Source organism: Motacilla alba, chromosome 2 (assembly GCF_015832195.1).
Source record: "Motacilla alba alba isolate MOTALB_02 chromosome 2, Motacilla_alba_V1.0_pri, whole genome shotgun sequence".
In the NCBI taxonomy this organism is placed as follows: Eukaryota; Metazoa; Chordata; class Aves; order Passeriformes; family Motacillidae; genus Motacilla; species Motacilla alba.
The window spans coordinates 67,256,401-67,274,236 of NC_052017.1; the positions used below are offsets into that span (position 1 = coordinate 67,256,401).

At 39.1% G+C, this 17,836-nt stretch overlaps 1 protein-coding gene across 5 annotated transcripts in view; it reads right to left on the bottom strand.

Moving 5' to 3' along the window:
- FARS2 (phenylalanyl-tRNA synthetase 2, mitochondrial) overlaps window positions 1-17,836 on the bottom strand; it is a 232,640-nt gene that overhangs the window by 147,009 nt on the left and 67,795 nt on the right. For 4 of the 5 annotated variants that reach the window (XM_038127260.1, XM_038127261.1, XM_038127258.1 and 1 more), the window contains one exon: window positions 13,029-13,160. The exons of the other annotated variant lie outside the window; for it this stretch is intronic. In XM_038127260.1, the coding sequence (XP_037983188.1) occupies window positions 13,029-13,160 (132 nt within the window). The remainder of the gene's footprint in view (window positions 1-13,028; window positions 13,161-17,836) is intronic. 5 annotated transcript variants of the gene reach the window in all.

Below are 17,836 nucleotides of genomic sequence, written 5' to 3' on the forward strand. Positions count from 1 at the left end.
TGTAATGTCACCTGGGACAAGTCACTAAATTGAGTAGTGTCACACTTTCCCCTTCTGAAAATATGCCTGATAATACAGCTTTTATAAAAAGGCATGCTGCTGAGAATTGCTAGATAGGAGCACCATTTTTATTATTGTCCAACAGAGGGCATCTAAGCAGGACAACAAAGATTGGCCACATTTCTGTCACTGAGAATTGTCAGAAGCAGTGTTCCTCTCCATTATGTTTCCCCACATGCCTTAAAAAGCAAACAGAACCCCAACAAAACAACAAACCACCACCAAAAAAAACCCCAATGAGTTCATCAAACAGAGGTTTCAGATGGATGCAGCTGAAGAAGACACACTGTTAGCAGATCTATGCATTACTGCTTTCTCAAACCTATCACACCTACAGGTATTCCAAATCTGGCTTGGATCTGAAATATCATGTTGTAAGGGTCCTTGCATGATGACCAACAGTACAGTTTGAGGAGTTTTCAATAAGGTAGGACTCCACTGCAGCAAGATTGCAATCTAATAAGGCTAAGGGATTGTGGAAGAGGCATGCAAGGTCTTGGGAAAATACATCCCTCCTAAGCCATTAGATTTTACAGCTTTATCTCCAAGTTTTTCAGATGACATGTCTGTATCAGAACAAAACCAAAACCCCCTAAATTTCATTTAGAAAAAAAACACCCAAACAGACAGACTGTGATTCCTCAAACATTTTCTCAGTTCCAGTTGCTATTGTGTATTAAACTTCAGCTGTCAAGAAACAGCTACTCCATCTTTCTTATTCCCCATTTTCACCAGGGCTCAGTTTCTCATTCCTAACACAGCATTTTATTTCAATCTCACCCTTACCCTCAGAATGACTTCTCCTCATGCTTTTTGCCTGTCCCAGAGCAAGGCTTCAGCTTCCATTTCACACCTCTGCAGACATGGAAAGCATGTCTGTACACTGGATTACCCAAACTAAAACTGTCATTCTACAAGATCAGTTGAGCAAGAAAATCAAAGTCAATGGACCAGGTCACAGACTGTCAAGAGAGGCCTTCAATCACCTGTCAAGCACCTTTACTGTTCAAGCCATAAGTCCAGAACTAGGAGTAAAGCAATGCCTGAAACAAATCCTAGCCCTCAAAATTCAGTGTCTTGCACAAGACTTCTACAAGAACCGGAGAACAGAGCTGATGAGCTCATGCAGCAGGCACCTCCCCTGCTCTCAAACTTCCTTGACACAGTCTCCTCAGCTGTGGTTTGAAAATCTTCTTGGGGTTGTCCTTCAGATGGCAGCATACTTGCTGCAATTACTCTCTTCTGCTATGAAGCCTTTTGGGTGTCTCCAGGGAGCCTGGGAAGGCCCTTCCAGCTCTGTATTGCACAAATGTGTGGAACACATAAAAGAAATTACAGATTCAGTGTCCCTTAGTTCACCTTCCTTAAACTCCACCTGTGAATTCTACCATCACAGAGATTTTTCCCTAACTTAAGGTGTATGCATTTTTCTTCAAGCCCCAGGAGAACAGAAATAATGAAAGGGAGATGGGAGTAAAGCAGCAAAAAGGTCACTGTAGGAGAACTCTAGCTTTTCAAATTTGAGCCTTTCAAGGAAAACTTGGTGATTTTCTCTTCCTGCAGAGTATCATAAGGCAGCAAGAAGGTCATTGTAGGGGAACACTAGGTTTTTCAAAATTGAGCCTCTCAAGGAAAGATTTAATGATCTTCTCTTACTGCTGAGTATCACACCTGCAGGTGTCATAGAAAGAAGACAGGAGGCTGTTGAAAATAAGTGAAGGATGTGCTTTTTTTTTTTGTGATTGCAACTGTGTTTCTACCTCTAAGAATTATCATATTAATTTAATCTACCTAAACAATGCCATCATGATCTCAAACTCTGGGCATGCCTGCTGTAAGTGGCTGCTGTTCCTTCCCTTCCTCTGAAAAACCCAATGGCCAATTTAATGAAGAACACCAGAATGGGACAAGGCTCTGAGGGTTGTTTTTTTTGTTTTTTTTAGATTTAATTATTGCTCCATGAAGAAGAAAGAGTGAGAAAGCATTTTCTGTTCAACATCAGAGCAGCCACAAAGGTGTATAGGAAATGATCGGTTGTACCACTGCAAATGCTCCTATGCTTGGTGTAAGATGACCCAAATTTCCATCCATCTCATCTTCTAATTGCACTCCCTCTTGTTTTTAAATAATATTTCCTTCAAAGTATTTGGTCAAAACTCCAGTGTGACACCAGTGTTTCTGAAAGTTGTATAACATAACAATTATTAAAAAAAAAAAATCAGCATCAATCATGTGAATGTCCAGTGATGATCTTGCACGCTTTCCTACTCTTCCCTCTCCTGTTTTTAAAACTTAGTGCTTCTGTGACAGCCACAAAGATGACATACAGAACTACTGATGGGGCCCCATAAAAATCACTATTTTCTATTCACTGAATTACAGTCATACATGTTTAGCGCTTCTTTCTCTCCACCCCAGGACATACAGGCTTGCTTCTACTAAAATCATTTTGTATTGACTAATTGCATAGAAACAGCAACAGCACAAGTTACACTTTTTTTTGAGCTACAAACCAGTCTGTTCAGCATCACAGGCTGCCAAAACAAAATAACAGTTTTCTCCTTGTCCCACCAGGGCAGCAGCTCACAGGGTCACATTTAAAGCAATACAGATAGTCACCAGGGCATCACTCGCATCACCTGGACACTATTATAAAACCACATAGATGGCACAGAACAACCTTGGGTATTCACTTAGGATGCTACAACATTTTTCTAATGTTTGCTAACAGCTCCTCCAATCAGCCATATGCAGAATATAGCAAGTGCTTATGCACAGTCTGCTCCACTTCACTAGTGGTGTGAAAGCTGAGAGCAATGTAGCCACAGTAACTTTTGTTTAAAACCAGTGCACAATTAAGTGCATCTTCATATGGCTTAAGTGAGCTCCAGCTTCCTATTCTGGCGTGGCTCTAGTAAATTCTCATTTTCTTTGCTCCTATTGCTCACATGCCTATGATGTGCAAAACCTGGAATTCAATTATATCTCATCTGAACAGGCCAGAACTTCAGGCTGCAAGGAACCACACCAATAAACAAATAATCATGAGAGGGGCACAGGACAATCTTGCAAGCAGAGAACCCTAGAGAAAATAAACTCCTGTATAACATGAACTGCCACCTCTTATGAAATAATAAAAAAAATAGTAGCAGCAAGTGGCATTACAGGTAACATACAGTTTTTCTTCCTAAGTTCACCAGCTTTTATTCAATAAGACCATAAAGCAATTTAGCTCTTGGAAAAGTGAGTAATTCACCTTCTGTCTTGATTGTGATATGATGAGTAGCAGAGATATCCTGGCAATTATAGTTTTTGCTGTGCTCAATGCAGTAGTATTGTATTAAGACTATATTTTCCCTAGATGAAAAATGGAGTCCCAGTCAGGAGTTTCTCTTTGACTGTCACTTTTGAAACATGTCAAGCAAGTCTGAACTAATCTGAGAAAAGGATTCTCCTCATTGTACTTTTTCTTTTGGAATAATTCATTAGCTAAATACTTTTCAGCCAGTACAGTCAAAGCCCTAGCTGGAGACTCTTGCCTTATTTAAACAGATCCTACTAACTTTTCTTCTGTTATAATCCCCACTGCTATTTCACATCAATCACAGTTCTAAAAGAAACTCAGTAAATCCTTTTTTTAAATTAAAAAAAAACCAAACAAACCACACCAAAAAAAAAACCCCCAGAAAAAGCTCTGAATTACCATGTCAGTGACAATCTCTGTCATTAGAATAAAGAAGACTGGTACTTTTGAATGAGCAACTTCAGGGCTGTAAAACACGCTCTTTTGTTACTTTTTCCTGTCTCCCCACAATTTTAAGATAAAGTAGAAATGAAAGTCATTGCAGGATGAAGAGTTGAACTTCCCCAAAACTGCAGCCACTAGTTCATGGGCTTTTTATCAGGATCTTATTTTTTCACGGTTTTTTGGGTGGGTTTTTTGGGGGGGAGTGTTTTTGGTGGGTTTTTTGTTGTTGTTGTTGATAAAGCCAACATTTTCACACAGAGAATATAGAATTTGCCTAGATTATCAAATATTCAGCTAAAGTTTTTAAATAATCCAAATGAACTCAAAAGTAAGAAAGCAAACAAGCACTTTTCCCCCTCCACTCTCCATCTGGCCAAAAAAAAAATAGGCACAAGATGACTTCCATGATTACCTAATAAATTCGAATTGTTGTTACATACAAAAGTTTCCTCGGACTCTGCCGTGGTATTTAGGATCAAACTTATTACTGATGCTCGCTTCAGAGTCATCAGAATACATAATTTATGACATCCATTCTGTTCAGGAAAAATGAGATCTTGCTTTAATATCTATTAGTAATCTGTCAAGTTATTCACATGGGGAAAAAATGTTCATAAAGGCTGAGATTTTTCCCTGATTCTTTTCAGGTACACCAGCAAATCCTGCCCCAAACTAGCTGGTACACTGCCTGGAATGCGCTGTCTCCTCTCTGTAGCTGTGCTGCAGTTGCCTTCCAGCAGTACAGAAGTGTCAAACCTGATCTAGATTCTTTCCTTCCTTCTGAAAAAATGTTTATCCATCACAGCACTATCACCTTCTGGACATCATTTTATTCACGTGTTGTAGATTTTATCCTCTCCACTGCTTGTAGACACTTTCTGTTTATGAATGTTGAACAGAAAGTAAATCTGGATGTCTGAAGATGAAGCCCAAGCAAAACTGAAGCTAAGGTAGTCTTTGTAACACAAGCAGAAACGGCACCAGTGGGGCTGACATAAATTTCTACAAAGCTAGAGTTTACAACACCAATCGAGGTTCTTCTGTTGGCAGGCAGTAATGACAGAGAAGCAGCAGCCCAACCCTGGCTCTTGAGCCGTTCTGTGTTTGCTCACACGCAATTCAAACAGTGGTCCCCAGCCAAGGCTCGCCTGCGTGGTCAGCAGTGGATCAGTATGCACTGGCACACGGACAGCTAGGCTATCCAATCTTCTCAGACTCCAGCCAGAATAAGCCATGAGAGGCTGGTGCCACTGGCTCAGCCTGGACTGCTGCCACAGCCAGGCTGTCAGCACTAGAAAGCTGCCACGCTTTCTCAACTACAACCAAGCAACATGCTTGGGTTTTCCCTTCTCCACCCTTCGTACTCTAAAAACATGAGCCTCGCCCATCACTCTGATAAATGACATGGAGTTCCAAAGGCTGACCACCCATACACACTGCCACTGGTTTGCTATTTTCTTAGTACACCTGCCAAGCAGGGAGGGGAAAGAGGTGCACGTTCAGCTCCAGCAGGAGACCTGCATTCACCCATTCCTCTCACCAACTACCAACCTCAAAGACAAGAAATGAGGCACAACAGAAGTATCCTATCTAAAGCCACCCCCTCCAGAAATGAGAAATCAAGATTGCATTTGCGATCTAGAGAAGAAAAATACTTCCTAAAATGCTTGATCTAATCTCAGCTGAACTGAATCTGTCTCAACTGAGCTTCATGTGTCAGAGTCAGAAACAGCTAGAGACATGCCTGTAAAATCTCTTCTCCAGCCTCAGCAGGGTAGTCCTGGGAAATGTCCTGGGAACAGCAAAGATGAATATTGCAACGCAACAAAAACACCCGGAGGGTATCCTAGCCTGATGAGGAATTATATTAGACTCATTGAACCAACTCCTGGCTGATTAAAAACATTCAGCATTCACCATATAACAGTGCAGTAATTCAATAGTATTATTTAGATGTATTTTCATTTGCATAAATAAAGCAAGAGAAACACCATTTCTGTGCCATAAATTGTTGCTCTTCAAGGTTTCTGAGAGTACCATTTTCTTTTCCTTGGGAGCTACTTAATAAACTATGTTCATCATTATTTAGCCTTCTCTTGTGTGTGGTACTCTAATCCTCCTGCAGGATCCCAAGGAGACAAATCATAGTAAATTACTAAACCTTTAATTTACTTTTGATTAAAAAACTTAAGGGAAGGAGAAGCAAAACATACACATGGGCAAACTGCTTCAAAGGCGACAGAAACTTTGGAAGGTGGAACTGCTCACCTCTTTTTCTTTTCAAGATTTCAAATGGACTAAAACAGGCCTCACATAGGTTGAGGGGAGCTCTTATTCACTTAATGGAAAGATGTGCTGGTCAGTCAAACACTCCTGTTGATTTCAAAGTTTGTGTTAGACTGAGTTAACCCTTTGTCACATACATTTTTGTGCAGGAGAAAATGAAGCATGAAGACAACATAGTTTCTTAAATCGTGAAGATAAGGAACTTACATTCCAACTAAAAATGTAATCTGGCACCATGAAAGGGAAATTACCTTCTAAATCTACTGGCATTACTACTCTTAACACTAAGCTAGAAAAATCATATAAAACCACAAACTCAAATGGCCATCCAAGTTTTATAGTAACTACTTACTTCCAAGAATCAATCCTACACTTTTTATTCCACAAGATATCCCTGTAAACAAATAATACATTTCCCAGGAATAGGTATAATAGAATTGTCATAAAATTGAATACTGTATTTGTTCAATATATACAAACACTACAAATTGGAAGCAAGCTTATATTAATTCTTTTGAAAAATCCCAACTTTAACACAAATAATGAATCTGTCAAAGGTAATAGAATAAGAGAAAGCAACATTTCAAAAATTTTATGGATTCCTTGTGTATGAAAAACTTGATGAAAAAATAACTTTAAAAACAGAGTTGTAAATGAAGTAGAAAACAACAGGCAAATTATCTTGACAAGGAAAAGGGAAGGGCAGAGTCAAGATTTTGTATTTTGTAACAGAACACACACATCAGACCAGGTGGTGTAGCCAGAGATAACAGAACAAGAGAAACAAATAACAAATAAAACAATGCACCCTTTGATTGACATGAGCATCACCTCTGTATAACTCATTTCTCTGTTTCAGATTACTTATCAAGGCAAGACTTGGAATTCCTTCCAGTCAGTTCAAAAGAAACCCCAACCCCAAAAAGCAATCTTCATATAAAAACAAAAAATACGCTCTCTTCAATTTCTTCTTTGAGTAGAAAGGAGTTAAAAGAAATAACTTTTCCATATAAGAGTCATCTCAATTTTAAAATACATGCCCTTAAGAAATTTGAAACCTTTAAAGTCCTAAGAGTGCAGATCTAATCCTGCCAAAATTTAAATCCCAAGCTCAGCCCATGTGTAAATATGTAGTAGTGCTGTATCTACTCCCTTTGCAGGACTGGGATGTTTAGTGAACCACCAGTTGCATTTGCAGTCATAAAGGAGGGTGGCACTAATTGTTAGTCTGAAGATGCAAAGAAAGTGGCCAATATTTCTGCTGTCACTTGCTGTAGATGATTCCTTTACAGTCAAGAGATGTGGTAGTCAACTAAGAACACCTAATTGCCACTCCATACTCCTCAACTCACATGACTGGGCTTTATAAAAACTATTTAAAAGTCAAGTATATGTTTTGCTAGTAGCCACCCAGGTGACTGCAATCACAGCTCCTCTCTTCATACAGACAGGGTGGAACACCACAGATTTTCAGGGAAAATCATGTCCTCTGCCCTATTACTTATTCCCTTATAAAATGATCAGCATTGTCTTAGGTACACACATTTCTGGATGTGCCACATCCATACATTTGTGGGTATCTTTACAATGTCTGAAGATAAAAATTCAATCACTTCTTTCTCTAAAAGCCCTCAACTCCGCACCAGCTCCGTGTCTGAGCAATGCAAAATTTCAGTGTCTGCCAGCTCAACAGGCCTCTCAACTTAGCCAGATGTGACAATCAGTTTTTCTGATTTACACTGGGTGGGTGTGGGGGTGTGTGTAGAAAACCACACACCAAAATTAAAACAGGTCAAATATGCCTCACTCTGTATTTAATTGGTCATCAATTTGTTTCATTTGTCTCGTTCTGCATTTATTTTTATACATATACATGCATGTATGTGCAAATGTAAATCACTTGGATTGAGGGAGACAAAGGTGACCCAGGAGCTGCAATATAAAGCTTGGATGCAACCTCAGTTTCTACAACAGGCAACCCTTGGGAAGTCAACAGAACTCAGATGCTTCCTAATTTCTCACTAATATTATTTCATCTGAGACACTGTATCTTCATGAGATACTAAATCTACCTTCAGGTACCTGCCTATACTGAGAGACTCTGCTCCCCCTGCAGTCAGACACAGAAAGAGGCTGCCCAGCAGATCAATCCAAAAAGCTCCACACATGCTGAAGAAAGCTTCCATCCGATTGGAAGGAAGACTTTCATTCTCTACTGAGTTTAAAAGGACAGTAGGAAAGCTCCCTATAACTAAGGCAGCTGCACTCTTCGCCTGCAGTGTGCATGCCTGTCAGCCTCTGGTGTACTTCAGTTCCAGCCCACAAGCAAGGAATGATGACACTCAGCATGGTCTCAGGGGAGTAAGCACAGGAAGGGCTGGGACAGTCGAGGTACTACAGTAGTGTGGTTGTACAGGAGACAGACTTTGACCCAAATTGACGCTGAGAAATTTGGGATGTGGAGCTGTGAAGCTTATGCAGCAGATGTAAATCGCTTTGGGCGCTCCTGTGGGAAGAACCAGTCCATCCAACAGTTTTACCTCATGTTCTTGGGAGGCCCCAGAAGCTCGATACACCAATACTTCTGTAACTTTAATTTCACCTTGAAGGGTTTCAGGCATGTATTTTAAATTCATTATATTTACCCTTCTACACTACATCCATACAAACACATACAGCATTAACTATTTCAAGGTCCCCACAGAGAGCTGTTAGCGGAGACAGAACATGGGCCAGCACACAACTGAAGCCACATGCACCATCTGCTCAAACATTTTAATGTAATTTACCAGGCAAGAGCTGAGCAGGAAAAAAAAAAAAGATAGATGAAAGAGATTAGATTTGCCCTAGTCCAAAACACCTCCTGCTGCTTGATATATGAACCTAACTCACCCATAACTAATATTTCATTTAAGAACATAATCTAAAAAGATTTTTAAAAAGTCCTGTGCCTGCAAGTGAACATTGACATAATTCTTCTTTTAACCTGCTGCCCATTGAGAACTATCCAGACTGATAATCCTATTGCCAAAACCAAAAAAGGAGCATACTAGTTAAGAACTTTAAAGTTGTTACTTCCATTCAAATTGCAATTTCTATGAATTTCAATAAATGAGTGAAGAAAGAGAAAGATTTATTTACTGCAGCATTGAAGCCAAACAAGTTCTACATGTTAAGACTTGTATTTGGCTGAAGGTGGCAGCCCTGGGCCTAGTACTATTTGAATTTTGGGAATAAGTCCTGCAACTGATCTGTAAAAGGGATTACAAATGGCAAAGACTTATACTTCGAGAATCAGGTTTCATAGAGAACAACCCTCCACCTTTTAAAACAAAAGCAATGATTTGAAGAACTCATGACAAACACCTTTTGTCATGTTCAACAGTATTAATGAAGATATTTAGACAGGGTTAGCAATTTTCCTGTATTAGAAATACTCACAAAATTAACAAGAAACTAGGACAACTACCTTTGCTATAATTTCAGCTGACATTTTCTCTTCCAAATCCCTACACCATTCCCTACTCCTTTTAACCCGACAATAAAAAATAAAATTTTAAAAAACCCATAAATGAATAAAACAAGCTTCTTAAGACTGTAAATATCACTGTTATTTCCTGACGTGAAAGGTTGAAAAATCTGCATACAGCAGGAAAGTTCTACCAATTCCTCTTATTGGTACCCTAAATACACTGTATGCCAGGATGCTTCAATATCCTCTAGCAATTAAAAGCCATCACCTGCAGCAGACATCATCCCAAAACCTCCCCTTTTTTTTTCAACTCAAGGCTCATTAAGGATCAACACAGCAAAATTAATATCAAGAATTATAAGAAAAGGAAAAAAAGAAGCCTGGAGAAGACGCAGGCAGGAGCAATCATGACTCAACATATGGCTAGGCTCCCATGTAGGGAGGGACTGTCTGACCAGCACTCTTTGGCTTGGAAAGAAGTCATTGACAAGACCTACAACTGAAATCTAAACAAATATTGAGTGGCCTAAACAAGGAAAAAGAGAGAGAGACTCACTAACTCTTCTCTCATGACAGAAGAGCTCTAACTGTATCTTTAAGTTGTTAGTCAGAACAAGAAAGAAGTGATTCCTCATGGATGTTAGGCAAAATAAGACATTGCAGAGAGTAAAGGTTTACTGGGACTCAAACATTTCAATAATTAAATGGAAGAAAATTTCACAAAGACCACTAAAAGCAAACATACCAGTTTCAGCTCAGGAAAGATGCAGCTGCAGGAGCATATCAGGGAAGGATCAGTATAACCATGCCTGTTCTACTCACCTGTAGGCACTGGCTTGGGAAGTCATCATGATACAGCAATGCTTTGGACATGAGGTTGGATCTGGTGTGTCACCCTTACATTATTTTATTGTGTACCTCAGGAGTTAAAAACACGATGACAAGTCTTATAAAAAAAATTATGCGATTCTCTTCTTTTTGTTGTTTGTTTGTGGGTTTGGGTTTGTTTTGGGATGGAGGGGAGAGTGTTTGGGTTTGGTTTATTTTTAAATTATCTGGCTTATAGTTTCACAGTTTTTATGTAAACTTCAGTTCAATTTACTTACTTCCATCCTCAGCTAACATATTCTGCAACACTGAGCACTGAGAACATTGCCATTGATTTCCATCAGCAAAGGATCACACCCTAACTGCTTCCAATTTCACAGTTACTAAGCAACACTAAGTGATGACAGCCTCTGAGCAAGCAATGTCCTGTATTCAAAGGTTTGAATTGTAGAACTCCATAAAGACTTGGAACTTGGGCACCTACCAATGAACACCAGCTTCGCAAGTCTTAGGTAACAAACTCTTGAAGTACAGAAATACATACCGTGGGTGCTGTTAATTGAAATTAGCTCTACTGAACCACAAAATTTCCTTGTATACTCATCATGGACTTAAAACTGGGAGTACTTTCTAATATACTGCAAAGTTTCTGTATTTTTCCCAGGATTAACCAGAACAAAACCCCTTTTATTTATATTGAAATTCATACACAGCACTCCTATTAAAGTTACATATTCAGGGATGAAGATGAAAAAGAAAGCACAGAAAACCAGGACATTAAACACCATCAGCCTTAGGGGAATATGCAACATCATCCCTTACAATTCAGTGCATCTTTGGAGTACTGCACATTTTTTTAATGATTCATAAAAACGCTGTAATAGGCTTTCTGTTTTTCTTTTAAAATAGTATTACTGTTAAAAATACTATAACTATTAGGAAATAGTAAATAACACCATACTCTTTTTTTTGTTGTTGTTGCAGGAGACTTTCCTGAATGCAAACAACTCTTAAAAAATAATCAATAGCTAAATTTGCTTTAATGAAGATGGTACTTGCAGCCTTTACTAAATTATACTTACTCATCTACACACCAAGACAACAGAAACCTTGCTTGCTGCTAACATGGAAAATCTGAATGGTCCAGAAGACTGGGTCCATTACCCAGTGAATGACTAAGAATGAGACTGGCTGTTCTCCCTTGGAAAATGATCTGGTCTAACATTTTAAAAATGTGAAATTTCAAGGGTGAGAAAGTGTTATGGAAGCCCACGCATGAGAATGCTGAAAGAAAAAAATTAGTGCTGCAGAAACCTCTGGTACATCCATTCCCCCATGCACACACAAATGTATACAGCAGTTGTTTAGGGACAGAGTTTAGCTCTTTTCACACCCATTAGAGGATCCTAATCATAAGAGTTGAACAACATAAAAGCTTTTGAAGCAGAAAGCCTAGACATTGGTGTGTTACATTTAATGGAAACAATATTACACAGCAGTCTTTCACTTCCGAGACTGATTAGAAGCGGTATTGTATTTACCACACTATGAAGACAATAACCTGAGAGAACATTAGCATAAATCATTAATTCATTGTGGGGAAACTCTGGAAGAGGATATCTTTCTGAAAGGAAAATGATCACATTAAAATGCAAGCAAACTTTGAGGAAAACAAGCTGTGCCAAGTAAATGGTGCCAAAATTAAGCAATTCATAGTTATCACACTTGGTCTTCAATAGGAATAATTTAGAGCGAATGAAAATACAACAGCTTAGCAAACCAATGGGAAAAAAATCAACTGAGTGTTACGTTGGCTATCTGAAAGACCCCTTGCTGGAATTACACAGATCATATTCCAAAAGGCTCACGTACCTAATAACTAGTACTGGAAGACATTGAACAACACTGAGCAGACTGTCCTGTGCTTCCTAAAAATTGCCTATCCCCAGTAAATGAAAGAGCAAGCATGCAAAATTCTCCAAATAAAAAATATTAGAAAAAATCCATTAATTTCTTCTCTCCTTCTTTAATACTTACGTATCAGTTTTAGAAAGTAAAATGGTCAAGTGAATTGCTCTGTAATAATTTCAATTAAAATAAATGATGTTGCTTTTAATGCAATTTACAACCTCATAAATAACCAACCTGAGAAGAAAAGCAATAAAACAAAAGGAAAAAGCTACACACCATTTACCCAATATCAAAGATATCACATTCCTCTTTCTATGCTTTAGATACAGAGGAGCATTTTGATATTCCAAATATTTAGAGATGTTACTTGCTATTGATACTTTTAAATCGTTACTAAGAATGCATTTGACATCTCTTGGGAAAGAAAAAAAATGCCGCACGCCCAGACTTGCAGGCTCTCTTTCAAAGCTGACATCCCTCTGTCTCCTTGCTGCACACAATAAAAGGCAAGCCTTCTGTTTGCAGGCTTCAGGTCACTTGCTCAGTTGTTACCCTCAAATCACAGCATGCAAGGGATGCATTCCACCTGAGGAGTATTTGTGGTGGCTGCCAGGAGAAGATGTCTGTGCTCACCAGGGTAGAAGGGGCATTCCAGGCTGTGAAGCTGATTGCGCTGGAGTGCTTGCTAACAGAGATGTCAATGAAGTAAAGGAGTTTTAGTACCTGAGTTAACAAGCTGCTGCTCCATGACCCCACAGCCCAGGACCTCCATCCATTCTCCTTGGAAGTTGATCTCCATCTCAAAGGAAGGGTGAGTAAATGGGAAGTAGCAATCTACCCATCTGACTTGCAGTCCTGTAGCAGTGTTTAAAAAAATAAATAAATATGAAGGGGTGTATGCTTAAAAGGCCATCCCTCCAACCATCTGTAAAATTTGTCCTTCAACTAATGACATGAATTACAGCAATCCAGAGAAAATAAATAGCAAACAAACTAATTTACAACACTTGTGTGAAGCGATAAATCTTAAAACCTGAGGAAAAAAATGACCATGTCTTTTCTAATATGAAAAATGCTTTGTGCAATTCAAGCACCCTTTGAAACCAAATCAATCATTTGTCAAACTCTAGTAACCACCTGGCATAGAACAAAAATGAGCCAAGATAATGGGAAAGTCAGTAATTTTGTTATTCTTTGCAGCAGAAAATGACTAACTGCTTCTCACAGGAAAAGCTAGCTAAGTCTTTAATTTTTACTTAGTATTTTATGGATCATCTAGGCAAGTAATTTTTTTTCATCAAAACTTAATTAAAATACAGAGCTATTCTCTCCGTATATGTTTAAAAATCAAGTTTAAAAATGAAAGTTAAAAATATATATTAAAATACACAAATAGAAATATATTTTCACAGAGTTGTACATTATTAAGGTATGCAACACATGCACAGAGCATTCTGGACCTGGTAGATAAGTGTAAGGGAAAAGCCCCGCTTGGTAATTCCCCAGCATCCTCCCCAGCTCAGCACCTCTGCAGATACCACTGTGCAGAGCAAGGAAAGTCCTGGCATCTCAGAGCAGTGCAGCCAGAAGAGGACAAGGTCTTCCTTCCCAAGGTCTTCAGTGCTGCCAAAAGCAGAGTTGTTGTCAAAGTGCTCATTACATTTAATGAGTTTTAGTTCTTCTAATGATTTACAGATGCTTTGTTTCACTAATTTTTTTTTCTAACCATTAGGTGTCAGGAAAGAAGTCTCAGAAACATGAACCATAAAAACTTCAGATAGAGAACTGAAATGCAAATTCTGTAAGCTAAGCTAATGCCTTAACCCCAAACACATCTTCTCTTCAGTTAAGCCAAATGCTAATCAGAGTTAGGATCATTAAGAACTAGGCAGGTCCAGCTTCAAAAATAAGGAGCTGAACCTTATTTTTGAAAGGCAAAGGTAGTGCGAGTGACAGCAACTGCTAACATTCCTGGTTTGATCTTCAGGTTTTTTTGGGGTTGTATCATGTAAAACATGAAATTGCATGATTCATACTAAAACAAAAGTTTTTCAAATAAAAATATTTAAAGTAGCCTCAAGAATTACATCTTCATTGATTACCACTGAAACATGAAATGTGGCTACAGAACTGAAATAATAAATTACAACGAAGATATACATGCATGGCCAAAACATAAAATACCTCCTAACAGTTACAGGAAACTTTTCTAGATGCTATGAAATTTCAAATGGCAAGGCAGGCTTCAAAGCAAACAGACTGGCACTTCTAGATTTTCTCTATTTTCTTAAAAACCAGTCTCAGGAATGTATATGAGTAATGGAAAAGGTTTTTGATAATTGTACATACAGAACTCAGAAAACTAGAAGTATTTTCAACAGGTTCATTCGCAATTGTAGTGTGACTTACAGCAGTCATTTTATTGCTCCTTTTTGTCTGCATGACAATAAAAAATACACAGATGAAAAGAGTCATGTGTATACAATAATATAGTGTGCAGAAAACATTTTTCTAATTTCCTGACCTTGGCATTTTTAATCCTTGGGCTGTGCACATATAAAATATTCTCATTTAGCTTGCAAAATTTGCAACTGCAGCAACTACATTGAATATTCAACTAGTTTGCGTTCAGTAACAACATTCAGATAATGGTTTCTTATTAATCCTCTGATTACTTGAGAAATGAAGCTCTGTGGAAAAAAAATGATTTCTCAGCTGTTTGTTCTTAATTACAATAAACTTTAAAAGGTAAAAAAGGATTTTAAAGCTCTTTTTATTTTTTGAATTTTAATGCATTGAAGTACTTAAGAGGCTTCTGGTTTAAATGCAAATAAGCAAAAAAAAAAAAAAAAAAGACTCTGAATAAACCAAAACAAATTCACAATGAAGAAACAACTCTCACCTTCATTCTGTTCTCTAAATTAATAGTTAATCCCACATACCACAATAATTTTATTCATACAGGATCCAGGCCATTTGGGAATACCTCTCTAGTTTATATTCAAGTGTTCTTTCAGACTTTTGGCTCCAGAAGATTTTACTGAAAAGCAGAGGGTGCTCAGCCTTTGGCAACATTAACTGCATTTCTGTGGAGTGTCACAGAACAAATGGGTACATTTATTATTTAGATACAAAATACTGTATTGGTGCTCAATATATTCCCAAGGAGTAAATGGCATCGCTTACACTCAGCAAATTAAACCACTAAGGACTTTAAAGGATTATGATGATTAGGCTTCCTGTAGTACTATATAATTTTCCTGATTTGGCCTAGTTTATTTCTTCACATACAGCCTATGAAATACTGGCAAAATTGATCTTTTCTAGGAATTTTAGGAGGCCAAGAGACACAAAACTCTCTTAAAACAGGCACTTACAAGAGCACATTGCTGAATCTAATAAAGGCTTGACCTCTAGACACAAACTTTTCCGGTTCAAAGAAATTATTTGTGTTATCAGACACAAACACACCTGCTCGCTTCAGAGCCTCACAGTACTCATGAGAGTCCTTCCAGTGGGTAGAGGTCTATTCATAACTGTGCTGGGCTGATGCTGGCTGAACACCAGGCTCCCAGCAAAGCTGCTCTACCACTCCCCTCCTCAACTGGACCAGGGGTAGAAAATTTAATGAAAGGCTCATGGGTCAAGATAAGGGCAGGAAGAGATCACTCAGCAATTACAGTCATGGGCAAGACAGACTTGACTTGGGGAAAGTCGTTCAATTTATTACCAACCAAATCAGAGCAGGATAACGGGAAATAGAAACTAAACCTTGAAAACAACTTCCCCCATCCCTCCCTTCTTCCAGGCTCAACTCCACTCCCAAAAATCTCTACCTCCTCCTCACCAGCAGTGGGGATGGGGAATGGGGACTGGGGACTGTGGTTAGCTCATCCCTCATTTTCTTTTCAACTTTTCCCCTGATCCATGGTGGAGTCATACCCATAGAAGACAGTCCTTCCTAATTGCACCAGCATGAGTCCCTTCCACAGCATGCAGTCATTCAAGAACCTCCTGCTCCAGCATGGTTCTCTTCACAAGGCCACAGGTCCTGCCAGAAGCCTGCTCCAGCACAGGTTTCCAACAGGGTTCCAGCCTTCTTTGGGAATCCACCTGCTCCAGCATGGGGTCCTCCATGGGCTGCAGATGGACCTCTATCTCCATGGGCTGGAGGGGCACAGCTGCTTCACCATGGTCTGCATCCTGGGCTGCAGGGGAATCTCAGCTCAGGCAGCTGGAGCACCTCCTCTCCCTCCTTCTGCACTGACCTTGTGTCTTAACAAACGTATCTGAAGGGCTGTTTCTCACACATATTTTCATTCCTCTCCCTGGCTGCAAATTGTGCAGGATTTTTCCCCCCCTTTTAAGGTGTGTTATCCCAAAGGTGCTACTGCCATCACTGATGGGCTCAGCTTTGGCCCGCAGTGGGTCCATCCTGGAGCTGGCTGGCACTGGCTCTGTCAGACATGGAGCAAACTCACAGACATGGCAGCTCCTCACAGAAGCCACCCCTGCAGTCTCCCTGCTACCAAAACCGTGCCATGCAAACCCAACAAAGTAACTTATATGTCAGATCAGTATGGAAATAGTGAATAATTACTGTTATTTCTGAACACTGAATCCAGGTAAGGAATTGGTCATAGCCTGCACTCAAAAGTAATGGTGTTATTACATATTAAGCTAAACAAGTGCTAGCCTAATTGAGTCTCAAAATGAAAAAGGCTCGACCAAAGGCACTGAAAAAGAAAGAAAAAAGAACAATCCAAATACATTAAAGCAGCCTATTACTACACGACAGCACAGAGGCAACAAAGCCTGAGATCCAGATGGTCTTAACTGACCAGAAATTCTCTTTGTTGCTGTGAGGATTATTTTTTGAGACAAGGTTATGGAAGAAAAAAGAGAGGGGTGCAAGGAGGGTGCTGGGAACCACAGAAGGTATTGAACTGTGGCCTCTTGAGGTGTGTGTCAATTTGTAAGTACTCTGCACCTCATTGTTTCAGATAATTCATCATACTTGTAGCAGACAGGAGCTGGCTGCCCATATAAACCTGCATTAGCTCACATTTTTCAGAAGTTATTAGCCAGACCATTATGTCCTTTACAATTTTTTTTAACTCATTACACTCATAGATCTCCATGCACTCAAAGGAGGTATCAGTACAAGAGAATTAAGAAGGAGAATGAGCAGAACATGTTTGATTTAAAAGATACCCAGTGGCAGTTCAGTGAAAATCAGCAGCGGCAAAGCCATCAGTCAAAGCACAGCACTACTCACTCTTCTGCCTTCCCTTACCAGTGCCTAGGAACTGGGTAGATAAATATGGGATAGCAGTGAATTTTGAGCCGTTTCATGTAAAGCAACAAATCACAGAACCAGCACACACTCATTATTTTCTATTTGCTATAGTAAGATTACTTCTGAATCTCTCAGAGTGCAGAGAGTTTTTGGCAAGCTACAGAGGGGTTAGAGAATGAACCGTAGTTGAAAAAGACTGGCCAACTTTATGAGGAAATCTTGGACAGCCTTG